Here is a 13,816-nt window from a genome sequence, read left to right on the forward strand (position 1 = left end):
ACTAACAGTTGTAGATTCTTCTCAATTTCATATAAATGGTAAGAACAAGGATATTAGTTATTAAAGATGCAGGGTCACACATTTCCTGGTTTATACTAAAATGTGATTTATCTGTGTGATGCGTACATTCTACCTGTGAGCCTGGGCACTTTGATTTATCAGAAACCAAACCTTGGTTAACTGCCAGTGTAACAAGCAGTGTTACGTGATGCACTACCATTATGGATTCTTACCCGTCAGTGAGATGAAGTTTAATAATTCTTTACTTATGAATACTGATGGGCTTGGCTCTTTTGCATAGTGGTAAGAGGCTTGCTTGTGGTGTGTGTGGTCGCTGGTTACACCAGGTTTGTTTGATTTCTGTAAAGTGGCTATTTTGATGAAAATTGCTATATTTTATTACTATATGGCGTTTCTGCTGTTGGCAATTGCATACCTAAGCAAATCCAATAGGAATCACTCTAGCATACTGTTTTTTTTTTTTTTTTTTTTTACAGTACTTTGAACTGTACCAAGACAGACCTCATGATGTGCTGTAAAGTACATCATAAATAATGTTTGTTTATTTTAATGTAAAAAGGTGTCATACTGTACATTACAATAATCTGCAATAAGAAAAATGTAATTATGCTTGCACGGTAAAATCACAACAGTTCATATCCTACGTAATAAAAACAAAATTATAAGCAGCTCAATTAAATTGGCTCTGATGTTATAAGGCCAGTTTAAATTGTCGTCTTCTGGTTCATGTAATACAAAATATATTTATCTGCAATAATTTCTTTAGCAGTTAATAAATTAGATACTCCACATACACATGAATAATACATTCACATAGGAATGTAAATAACGTATTTCACTTTTACAACAGGATACGTATGCCCAATAATACATACTGATGAAGAAAAATTACAAAGGTCTGTACATACATCATAATAAAAACACAGCCTTTACATCAAGCATCAATAAGCTTTACACAGTTGATTTTTAACACTGAGATATATTGATGATCGTAATCATTTTTTGATACGTTTTTTTCTTTTTTACAATACATTCACCCAAGTTTTTGTTTTTTTTACATTTCATATGACAGGGATATTACATTAATAAAGACATTCAAGACTTTAGGAATTTTACATATAATTAATTTTGCACATCTTTAAGACATGTACTTGCTGGCGATTAATTAGCTGAAGCATAATCAATCAATGAACAAACACTTTCTACATGTATCTTTTTCGGTGCAAAGTAGCAGCAGAACAGCAATTGACCATAATAAACTTCAGTTTTTGCTTAGGAGTGTTGCTCCTACAAATAAATAGTTCACTGTCAATCAAAATGCTTTACATTATTTCCTGCTTGACTATATATTTTAATTTAACCTTCTTTAGTGTTGTTTGATGAAATACAATGTGCAACAACTTACCTATATATCATTATCGCTGACTTCTATTGGTTTGCCAAGTGACTAATAGTTTCAAGACACTAATAAATAAATAAAACATTTTGTAAAATATACATCAGTGTCATGTTTATTTAAACGTACACATGCACATATGGAACCATATCTGTTCATTAACTCCCTCCAAAGCTAAATATCAGTAAACACATTCAGCGTTATGATAAAAATGTCCAAAACCCGTAACTGCTGGGAACAGAGTGATATGTATAAATTACTAGATGGGCCGCCTTATTACTTGAGCATTAAACTCAAATAAATAAATTATAATATATCTTTAAACAGGTACAGCATTAACATCTGAGATGCTTCTTGCTTGACATGTCGTTCCAAATCCGATGCATTTCTTCAGGAGAGATCTGGTGCACTGTGATAACTCTTCGGTATCTACACAGGCTGTAAGCCATTTTCCAGTGATTGAAGCCACTGTTTTGAAACGGGTGGATGCCCAATTTGCGCATACACATGCCGACGTAGACATCCTCAAGGTGGAGCAGCGTGGTGTGAAGTGAGGTTTTGTAAATGAGTTCTGCAACGTCTGTAGAAAACACATAACCAGTGCCGGAACAGAAGGGTGGGTACTTATTTTCAGGGTATAAATCCCTGGGCATGTACCATTTACTGCGAACATCCCTGATAGGGCCTCCGTTGATGACGTAGCCAGTGAAGTATCTTCTTCTTGGCTTTGTTGTTGGCTTCAGTAGTTTGTAGACCAGATTATCCATATTTACAAAAATATCACTGTCTGTTTTCATGACATACTTCGCCTTTGGGCAAAAAGTGGTCACCCACCTCATGCCCATTAATGTTTTTAGGGTAAGATTATGGTAAGAATCTATAAAGTCTTCCACAACGATGTCATGGAAAATTTGGCTCTCCTGTTCTACCATTTGATTTAAAACAGGGTCTGTATTTTGGCCAAGAAGAAACAACGTGATGATTTTGATGTCATTACAATTATTTTCGTCCCCCCAAGTCTCTCGGATGGCTTGCCTGGCATCAAACTCTTTGTGCGTCGTGCTAATGAGGATAACCAGAAAGGGAGTGTTGGCTTCACATTTTTTAGGCTCATTTATGAGAAATTCAAAGGAATGCGGATTCAAAGGGCGAGTTCGAATGTTGTTGAAAGTTATGTTTCTTTTCTTCACTACCTGTCTTTGACTAATTGATGTATGGCCTACATATGAAGATGATTGGCGGGTTACACTTAAGTACCAGAGCGCACTTGCCCAGCAAACAACTGTCAAAACATATAAGCATGAGACCTTTGAAGGCATTATGTTGCATTTACTTCTATCTAGTGTATTGAATTTGAAATAGCTTTCTTCCTATTAGTGATGTTTTTTCAAACAGCATTATGCTGTTCAGACTGCACGTTTGACATTAAAAGCCAATAACGATGATGGTTCATGGTTCAGTCTGAGGAGCTTTTTTTATACAGGACAGTCATTTTTATAATGACATAAAGGCCTGCTTTGAAGATTCAGAATCCATCTGTTTCTCCATTTAAAGCTGTAAAACAGAATGAAAAAAAGAAAACAATTATGAATGTATTAACATTCCAAGTGTCAGCATTGTGCTGGAAATCACAGTAATGAGGACATACAATGTGTAGCTACCCAGTAGTTTGTGCATGCATTTCACACAAAATATCCACTGTAGCCATAATGCATTGCTTGCTATTTTCTATTGGAAAGACAGGTCTTGACATGTTTTTTCACATCCTAGTCAGCTGCAAATCAACAAAAAGATGTATTATGTTGGACATCTTAGAAGGATCTCTGATGCATAAGTAATTCAATTATTGTCTGTATTGTCTGCATTTTGAACCTTGTTTAGTTTTGCTTCTGTCTTACTACCTTCCGTGTCACTTAAACAATTAGGCCATTGGAGAGCTCAAATCACTGTTGACCTCTTTAGTGTCAGACCAAATTAGATGTGACAAAAACAAAAGTGCAGACACATGCAGCTTTGGGGGGGCATCTGGTAATATATACAGTGCTTGCATAAAGAGATTTCAGTCAAACCATTTACATTTGATAGCTGTTTATCGCCTTCACAACACAACATCCAAACAACATTACAACTGTCTTTCCAGAACAAGTGAAATGAATAGATTGTCACATGTGTGATGTGTTCAGTGGTGTCAGCTGGGTATTTTAGGGGACTGCAACACCCAGCCAGCATCCCTATGACAACTTTTCAGATGGGACGTAAAACTGAGGTCCTATTGTAAGTGACTGCAGCAGCAGCTGTTGATGCATAGTAAGTCACTTTAGATAAAAGTGGCTGCTAAATTATTAATTCACAATAATAATAATAATAATAATAATAAAGTGTAACATTTCCAGTAATTGGGTTTATTGACATAGCTATACATACTGTATACATAAACTGTGACCCGAACATTCCAATACCGTCTGAATTATGTTGACTTTGTTTAGGATTCTAAAAAACTCTGCATAAGCAGATCCCATTACATAAAACAACAAAGCACCAACAAATACACATGAGCATATTTAGCACAGAATTAACCCCCATATTGACAGAATGGGACAACTAAATGGCTCTTTCAATCACAAGCAGCAAGAGTAGGAACACCAGCAGAATATATTCATTCAGTTCCTTCCACATTGCCTTCATTCATACTTATTCTTATTCATTACTGATTTACTTAATGCAGTACACATTCAGATAGTGTCCAAACCTGAATATCAACCCTTTAACATATTTCTCTATTATTGACCTTACTTGCCAGTTCTTTACCATTCTTTACTATAGTTTGAATGCTTTTAGCATGATAAACCACATGTAAACTTTTAAAAGGGAAGATGGGAGCTGTAATGAACCATCATTCTGAACACAAATCAAAGGATGATCACAGCAATCTAGATATCCTTTCTTCTATGAGGCTACATGCTTAGCATATATAGCAAGTTGGAAGTTGAATAATATATGATGATGATATTATCATATATTATGTATTGCATATTTTGCCCTGTCTGTTGACCCTGAAAAAAAAAAGAAAATACTGCCTTATAGATAGGATTTAAATTATATAAAACATGACATTCTGTGTTTTGCAGTTGTTGGCTGTTGGCTAATAAATGTAACTTGAGAATGCCCCTAGAGCTTCCTATTAAAAACATTACCAGCACCCCCTTAAACCATTTTTTTTGTGTTGACAGTAATATAGTTTAATTCTCTCTAAATCTGACACTATCCCTTTGTTACAGACATCTAGCTGTTCATTTTGAGGCTGTTGTGAATTCACATGGCTGTCTCATGGACAACTGATGGTGCTTTCTATACCAGTATTCCTACCTCAGAAGGACACATGGTACACAGAAATGTACCAGTCGAAATGTCACTCATTTTTTTTACTTTTCTTGGTACACACTGGGGAATAGCAATTGCTGGTGCAGGCACTGTAGTACTTGACCTTGGAGGATACAGCTATATGAGAGTGAAGTCAGCAGAAACATTAGCATTTGCCTTTACTTTTCAAAGGAAGTGTTTCACGTCAAGAGTGTTTTGCCACTGCTTTGAAAGGACTGCTAAAGGACTGGCAGTGTGAAGATTAAGGTCCATAACAGCAGAGGATTTTACTAATAAATGGAAGTCCTGCAAATGGGAATTGTTACAGCCTGCTGAGAAACAAACATCCGTTTTAATGAACCTGGGCATTTAATATCTCTAAACCTTACTTGTTAAAAACACTTTTTTCATTCAAAGGCTGTTTAACATAGAAATGTCTTAGCTGGTTAAGCCTACAGCTGCTTGTCTGTTTATTCTTGTACTGATGTACACATAAAACAATCATTTCACTCCCACACCAGGTGACTAATGCTGTCTGAATTGGTGGCTTGATAAATTCCACTCTACCATCTGTTTGGATGTTCTGTTATCATTTTAATATGCAGCAGATAATATGCGCAGCCACATCTGCACTATTATGTATTGTCAGTTTGTTTAAATACAAAATGAGTTATCAGTAGCATGAAGTAGATCACTATGACCTACATCCAGTATGTGCATGTTTAAAAATGTAGATTATAATGTATTCAGTAACTTGTAAAAATCTAAGTATGACATTGTGACAGAGCGCGAATGAATCTGAATCAACAATCTCCCTCTCGACCTGTGAGGGCACTGTACAATGTGATTGAACTAGCTATCGGAGGGGGCGGGGCTTAGGGTACTTTAGGGGGATGTGACGCCATAATCGGTTCCTTTGTTGTGGTTAATGGGAGGAAACGAGGACTGTGAAATCGTGAGTTAAGTGTTTTGTTTGTTTTGAGTAACTGTGTACATTAGTCTTGCCAGACAGCTAATACGAATCCGGGAGCTGCCGCTTCAAGCCAGCAATAAGCCCGGACTTCACTGCACCTGTCAAACAAGCAAGCACCACTATTTAAAGCACCCCACCTGCACCTAGAGCACGCATTGTCTGGAGGCGTGTCTGTATCTGTGTTTTGTATTATTATTTCAGGACTGCAACCCCTTGGTTTATACACTGGCTATACCCATCGTTGGGTAGAGCCAGCATTATTATTGAAACGGTCAAGGAGACCATTACAAGAAAAATAAAAGAACTTGAACCGTGAACTTAGTGTTTGTCATTGTCCGGAGCACCTGCATCACCCCTACACCTACACACTGCCACCGACACGTTCACAGACATACATACAGACATTACCACAGCCTTCCGCTATCTTTGAGATCAAGTGGATATTGACGACTGCTGTAAAGGAGACTAGTTATTAATTATTAATCCATTCTTTGACTCTGATTTTATTCATTTGCTTTATTTAAAGCATTTATAACTGCCTGGTCGGACTGTCCATTTTTAAAAAAAATTATTTTACTCAATACAATGGGTTAAAAAAAGAAAAGGACAAATATTTACAGCACATTGTATATTTTTGAAAACGTTACAGCAGAAAACTGTGACATAATCCTGACATTAAAAAAAAGCTTGCTCTACTTTTACTGTTATTATTAAAGACTTGTTTGAAGTAAGGATGAACAATTACCTATAAAGTGTGCAGATTAACTGAATCATAAAGAAACTTAACAAGCACAGCACACCTTTAACCCACACATCCTTCTAATATAATGGCAGCCAATTACAAAGGCATTAATTACACTTGCGGCTCTGTATTCCAGTAAGTTTTCTTCCCAGTCTTGTCCTTGACCGCTGGGTCCGAAGATCATCGTTCTGTTAGGGGTTTCTGTAAATTTCACTCACAATGGTACTGCATTCAGGCTCTTGCTGTAGCTCTGCCTTTGCATTTTTCACGTCTTGCTTGAAATAATAGGTCAGCTCTATGAGAGAAATTGCCCTTTATTGACTGCGGTATGACAGCTTTTAAAGTCAGTGTTCTGCTGAAACAAATCACACCACAAATACAGTTGCAGGCACTTTGCACTACGCTAAGTATTTTCTGTCTTAAAGACCACAAGCATTGAGTTTACTCCTTCTGTAACACCTGTCATGTAAGTATCTCACTGAAACTCATACTGTATGTATGTATGTATTGAATTATTCTAGAGCTATTCAATGCGTTTAGAGTGTATGGGACTGAAAATGTGGGAAGAACTGAAAAATTCACCAAGAGCTTTATACGCTGAAAGTGGAACACTAAATGACTTTAACACCTTCACTGTTATGCGTTAATTTAACCTGCAACACTAAAATGCTGAATTAAACTAAATGATCGTAGTAAACCACAGCTGCTACCCAGAAAAATTGGAGATCAACAATTAAATTGATGGGTAATGGGGAAGGTCTTTAAAAGTAAAAAAAACAGAAACACAGTTTAAAATAACCTGATATAGTTTATTGGTATGGTAAGTTGTACTGTATCATCAACAGCTTTGTATTGATACTAGTCATATAGACACAAGGCGGTTGTGGAATGGGTCTGCTGCAGTATTCTGATGACATCAACCTTCTTTACTTGAGACTATAGAGACCATAGTACAATTAACTAGCTTAAGAGTCACTCTAACAAAACTATGCATGTGTACTTAGAAACAAGACATTTAAGAAAACCCCTGACCAACAGCAAATGGTATGTAACACATACATATATTTTTCACTATGAAATACGGTACATGGCCTCACAGCCACATGACTAAAAATAGTACTCTAAAGAAACTAAACCCCTAACCTCAAGTTAAGTTTAGTAGAGTATGTAACCTACAGCTGTATATGTAATTTATTGTCAACCTCTATTGCTAAAAAAACATGTAAGTTTCAAACCTTCAGTTAACTTCTGGCTTGGATCGTTCTCCTATACCTTCTTTTTCTCTGGGTGGGGTAAAGCACACTTGATCCTTACAACAATAGTAATGAATTTATTGCCAGCTATCCCTTCCTGCACTCATTCTTACATTCTCTCTCTCTGTCTCCTTCTCTCTCATACTCTCATTAACCTCCTCTCTTCCACTCTAATGAATCAACTCTACAATGTTTAAAAAGAAGAGATGACATTATCAGAAGATGACGATGATTGACAGCCATTTTTCCTAGCAATGTGAATTTCCTTTCTGAGAGAATGACTTCATTTTACCACTACTGGTGTCACTTTGAGTGTGCATGTCTCTGTGTGCTGCTGGCAAACTAAAATAAGCATGTCAGTAAAATACATCCCCCACCATGACTATAAATTCAAAATCAGAGTAATCAGTATGGTGAAAAAGTTAAGGACAATGACATATACCAACAGTATGTACATTTATTATTGATTATCCAGATATATACAAAACGTATGTGGCATACAGAAGGAAGGATGAATGGACAGAGACCCCCCCTATATCCCCACAATCTGATACTCTCAAAAACCTAAACTAAATAATGTTAATACCACGTTTTATGACAATCCAGATACTGTATATAAATGTGACCTACAGATGGATGGAGTGACAGAGACCCCCACAGAATCATATTATCTCAATTATTTATGCTAAACAGCATGACCATGTTTCATAACAATTGGATAAGCATTTTTCCAGATCTGTGGAGAAATATTTGAACGCACATCCTTACTGATGTACATATGACTGTCTCCACTACTGCATATCATTCGCAGAGGATTTCAACGCCCAGGTACTAAACTTGTTAACATAGTCAGAACTTACATTGACCCATACAAGAAGGTGTGAAGACAATATTGAAGCAGTCACTATTTTGCAAAATAACTTATCATGGGAGTGCTCTCCCTAGAGAACAATACTGAATCACAAACAATGGATACAATAGATATTTCATTTTAATTAAAAGTTTCAAAAGAATATGTTTTTCATTGGCTACTTTAAAATATAATTTAGTAGCTCTTCAAATAGTATTTCTTTTTCATATTTCAGTCAGATGAACAAAAAGGCATCTAAACATGTGTTCTGTAGACTAAAGATTTAGTCCACAGCAGGTAACCATTGTAACCACTTGATATTAAAATCAGTAGTCGTTTCTTTAATAATGGCAACTATTATTACTGTTTCTAAATTATTGAAGACTGAAATTAAACCAACACCCACTTTATTTCTACTAAATGATGATTCCAAACTCTGTCTATCCTTAGTTAATCGTAGGCTCCTGCTAGCTTCTCTTACCGCTGCAAAGAAAACTATTCTACAGTCCTGGTTCAATCCTGACCTTCCATTATATCATACCTGGTTATTACATCTCCAGTCCATCGCACGTTTAGAAAGATCTACAGCCAAGCTGCACGGTGCTAAGCACAAATCTATGTCAGCATGGTCGGAAATTGTCACAGCTGTGAGAGACCTACTTTAATTCTGTATAGGTTTAATTCTGTATAGGTTTTGTGTCCCAGCCAGCATTGTAAATAGTTTGCTATTACTATTATTATATTGAATGGTATTGTAGTGCATTGTCTAAAAACAATAAAAAAATGTTCACAAAAATAATGGCAACTATGTATTTGCACTCAAGTACACACACACACTACAACTAATTATTATTTATGTGAAAGATAGGAGTATTCGGTTGCTATGGAAACTGGCAGTAGGCTGTAATGAATAAGCCTGGGTAGTGAAGCTGAACATTACAGAATACCTCCTCTGCTGCCTTGTGACTATTTAGAACATAAGAACATAAGAAAGTTTACAAACAAGAGGAGGCCATTCGGCCCATCTTGCTCGTTTGGTTGAACAACAACATTACTGGGTAGTTGGTTCCAGACCCTCACAATTCTCTGTGTAAAAAAGTGCCTCCTATTTTCTGTTCTGAATACCCCTTTATCTAATCTCCATTTGTGACCCCTGGTCCTTGTTTCTTTTTTCAGGTCGAAAAAGTCCCTTGGGTCAACATTGTCAATACCTTTTAGAATTTTGAATGCTTGAATCAGATTGCTGCACAACGTAGTCTTCTGACTAAATTGGCTTAAATAGCATCATTAGACAGTTAATGTAATTTTAAAACAATGTAATTATGTATTATTATTATTATTATTATTAGTGTTGTGTTTACAATCACTCCAGTGTATATCATCTTCAGTTTATTACCAATAGATTGCAATGGCCCTGATTATGTAAAATGGCAGCTTTAGACCCGTATAAAATTCCAGGTACCACAGTTGATTTGTTGTTGCTTTAAATAAATATAATATCTTGTCACGTAATTACTTAAATGATAGCACTCAACATTAAAAAAAAAAAAAAAACACAACGATATCAATGCATACAGGAAACAAAGCTTTTATTTTACTATGGTTTATTCTACAGTCGTCCCTTTCAATGTCTGACACTGTCTGAAAACGACACATTTGTATAAGACACTTTTGCAGTTTTTTCTAGCTTCCTGTAGCACACCACAGTAATCCACACCAGAGGATCACAGGCCCTGTACAGTCTTCATTTAATACAGTCTAAACTCTTCTCACCATTACTCTAAGAACCAAAGTAGACTTCTTCTGTAGGTGATTTAACTTGAGAAAAAAGTACTTACGCAGCTTTAGAAGAGTTTAAAAAAGGTGCTTCTAATCAAGTGCTGTTTAATGCAGAAAAGGATGGAAGGCACTTTCAATTCAGATTAAAAACAGCAAGGATACAGAGTTAATTAAAAAGAAAGGGCTTTGTTCTTTTACCCGTGCTTGCAATGCTTCTGTTTGCTGATGCAGTCCTGTTGCTCACTATTTCACGAGGCACGTTTGCTGCTTAGTGGTGCATGAAGGTCTTACAGGGTATTTTCTAAAGTGTCTGTTTTCTTTTTGAATCTTTTAATTAAATTGGAATTGATAATAAGGGGCCCCCACTGTGCTAACAGTGCTGTGCATGTGGCATGCTAATAGACACGTAAACTGATTGAGAATGGGAATATGGTAAGCATTTTGATAACTAAAATACATTCCAGCAGAATGTTGAGTTTTACTAAGCAACATGGCTTACTGTATATTCTGGATCAATAGACACAATATGTGGTTCTTCTCTTATCTAGTCAGTCCCAGCTGTACGGTGAGGGAAAGCCTTTGCTTGTCTGTTTGGAACCCCTTAGGAATCTATTAGAGTTTGGGATCAGTTGTGGTAGGCGGGATATATCAAAACTTTACTATAGGAATGGCACAATGCTTAATGGAGTGCTAATCAATGTTTTAATATACAATTTCTTACATCTGTTTAGCTTTATTAAAAAATAATAATACTGCCTTCCTGTCAATCTACTGGTTATCTTATGTCTTATACATTTTTAAAACCTTGGTTAGCACACCTTTAATGCGGTGAAGATGCAGAAAAATCAGTTTCTAAAATGTTTACTACAGTTTTATTGATTTTTTATAACTGTTTATTTCAAATGCTAAGTTACTCGGCTGCTTTCAGTCATTTCCTCCTGTGGTTCTTTTTTAAAAGCAAGTTTTTCCATCACCTATGTCACAAAACTGCCCCAACAAAAGAATAGCAAGCTACCATCATAGCCAGAAGGGTTGTTATGTACAGTAGTCAGATAGAAAAGGAAATGTCATAAAGTAACTGGCTGAGACAAATGGTGAGAAGCAGAAAGATGACTTGAAGTCTCCTGTGGCTAAAGTAAAAAAAGAAGAGAATAGAGAAGCAAATGGTTGTTCTTATATCTAAGAATCAGTTGCTGCATGCTTGTTCATCCAATCAATACTATATGTTTTTTTTTTATTTTTTATTCATTGTACCAATCAGATGTGATGGGTGCCTCATGCTGTTTTAAAATAATTTGTCAATTTTTCAGAAGACTGTCACCTTGTGAGACAATGGTGAAAGTATAAAAGCATTTCTTGTAGATGTCTTGTACTTGACATTCATAGACTTAATAATAATAGAAGCAGCACTGTGTAACTGTTTGGCTTCTATAATGACAAAATCACAGGTTTGAAGGGCGAAGAAAGATTGTGCTCCAGTATCTTTCAATTGTGTTCAGTTTTATTCTAAAATATGGTTCCCCAAAACATTCTTCCATCTGTTAATTCTGTTCATTGTCCTTGAAGACAGAAATTAATTTAGTTGAAACATTTGTCGCCTAATTTTCTTTTTGTATTACTATTTTTTCTTTCTGTAAACTACATAGCAAAACTGTCGCATGTAGGCAGCAAAACAAAAATTTCAACAAATGAAAAAACAAAATCCACAAATCAGGCCTTTTTCACAAAATACTTACAAATTGTTTGTTGGAGTGTTTTGCCAACCTTTTAGTTTTAAAAGTTCTTTGAAAACTATGAATAACATTTTCTAAATAATTTGTAAATGTATTGTAAATCAAAATGTAAACTGTAAACTTGATTTGTTTAATCAAAATGTCTTTAAGAAACAATCCTTAAAGTGTTGGGAATGTGACCCATTATCTTTGTATACTGACTGCAACAGTAAATGACAGTACAGGCAACTGAAAAAGTGTGCATAAAATCTGTCCTATGTAATACAATATTTAAAGGTTATCAGTTTATTAAATATGACGACATTAACAATACTAACACTGGAGTTTCTAACAAGCTTTAAATGTTCAGAAACTGCACCACTCACACTGTCTAGCACTCCATACATCAAATAATAGTTGATGTCCCTCAAAGTATAGAAAATGAACTCACACCTTAAGGCAAGGTGAGTGAGGCGGCCGCCTAAGGCCCTCACCCCTTAACTGGTTCAAAATGCTGCGACGAGGAGCCTTACCAGATGTAGAAAACATGATCACATTACCCCCTTTCTTGCCCAACTGCACTGGCTACCTGTAAAGTTCAGGATTACTTTCAAAATTCTCCTGCTTGCATACAAGGCCCTTCATCACACAGGTCCATTTGTATTTGTATTTAATGTACTATTCCCTGTATTTCACTGTATTTAACGTATTATGCATTGATCCTCACTATCTTGTAAAGCGCTGTGTGATGGTGGTCCACTGTGAAAGGTGCTATATAAAATAAATATTGATTGATTGATTGATTGATCTACTGACCTAGAGTAGAAGTCACAAAGCAAAGCTTAATGAAATAACAGCTCTTGTGAACAGAAGTACATTATACTTTATTAACCTGCTACATTATGTTTGCATCCAGAGGCACACAACCTTCAATATGTTCTCTTCAACAAGTTTCTCTTTTTTTTAAACTTAAATACTGTGTTCCTCCTAAAAGGCAGCTCAGAGCTACTGATAATACATTTACACTAATTACACAGTGTGATTGATGCTAGCATAATACCATAGCAGCACGCGATGAAACTGAACTTCGCTCTGCACTTGGGCTTCTTTCCACTGTGGAATTTCCACACATTTGATTATCAAAACCCTAAATTAATATGCTGAACAAAAAATAATTCTCCCTTTTCTTTTGTGTCTGCAATATTACTATTATTAGTCTCAGAAAGACCCAGGCATTAGACACACATTGCTATTTGAACTTAATTAATTTGAGTTCTTTAATTACTTCACTTTTTATTGTTCTTTTTAATATGGGTAGCGCAGGTTATTAGATTTGTGTTGGAGATATATCTATATAACATGTTGATCACCCATGGGGAAGGAAGTAAATTAATACAAAAGCACAGCATCACTGTTCACTGGATACAGTCAGGTCATAAGAGCTTCACCATTGTATACGGGCCCTTCCTGAAGCATAGACTCAGTGGCTGTGTTGTCATGTCAACTTGTCCACTAGGGGCTTGTCTGAGACCACTGAATTCATTTTAGTTATGACTAGAGCCATATTCAAAACCAGGTCTCCAAATATGCAAGGCATGAAAGGCTAATGAAATATCCTACACTGAACAATGATTTTTTTAAATGATTTTTTTTAAAGACAGAAGGCTGCTGGCAGGCCAAAAAGTATTTTGCATACGCTTCAGTCTTAAGGATAAAAATATACTCACGGT

General features: G+C 35.8%; 1 protein-coding gene across 3 annotated transcripts in view; it reads right to left on the reverse strand.

Annotated features, from left to right (window-relative positions):
- Nucleotides 1-1,123: 1,123 nt before the first annotated feature.
- The window catches only part of LOC117404554 (beta-1,3-galactosyltransferase 1), a 77,966-nt gene continuing 65,273 nt past the window's right edge, over nucleotides 1,124-13,816 (reverse strand). For all 3 annotated transcript variants that reach the window (XM_034924164.2, XM_034924165.2, XM_034924162.2), the window contains one exon: nucleotides 1,124-2,971. In XM_034924164.2, the coding sequence (XP_034780055.1) occupies nucleotides 1,753-2,736 (984 nt within the window). In that variant the 5' untranslated portion in view covers nucleotides 2,737-2,971 and the 3' untranslated portion in view covers nucleotides 1,124-1,752. The remainder of the gene's footprint in view (nucleotides 2,972-13,816) is intronic.

This window comes from Acipenser ruthenus, chromosome 10 (genome assembly GCF_902713425.1).
Source record: "Acipenser ruthenus chromosome 10, fAciRut3.2 maternal haplotype, whole genome shotgun sequence".
Lineage (NCBI taxonomy): Eukaryota > Metazoa > Chordata > Actinopteri > Acipenseriformes > Acipenseridae > Acipenser > Acipenser ruthenus.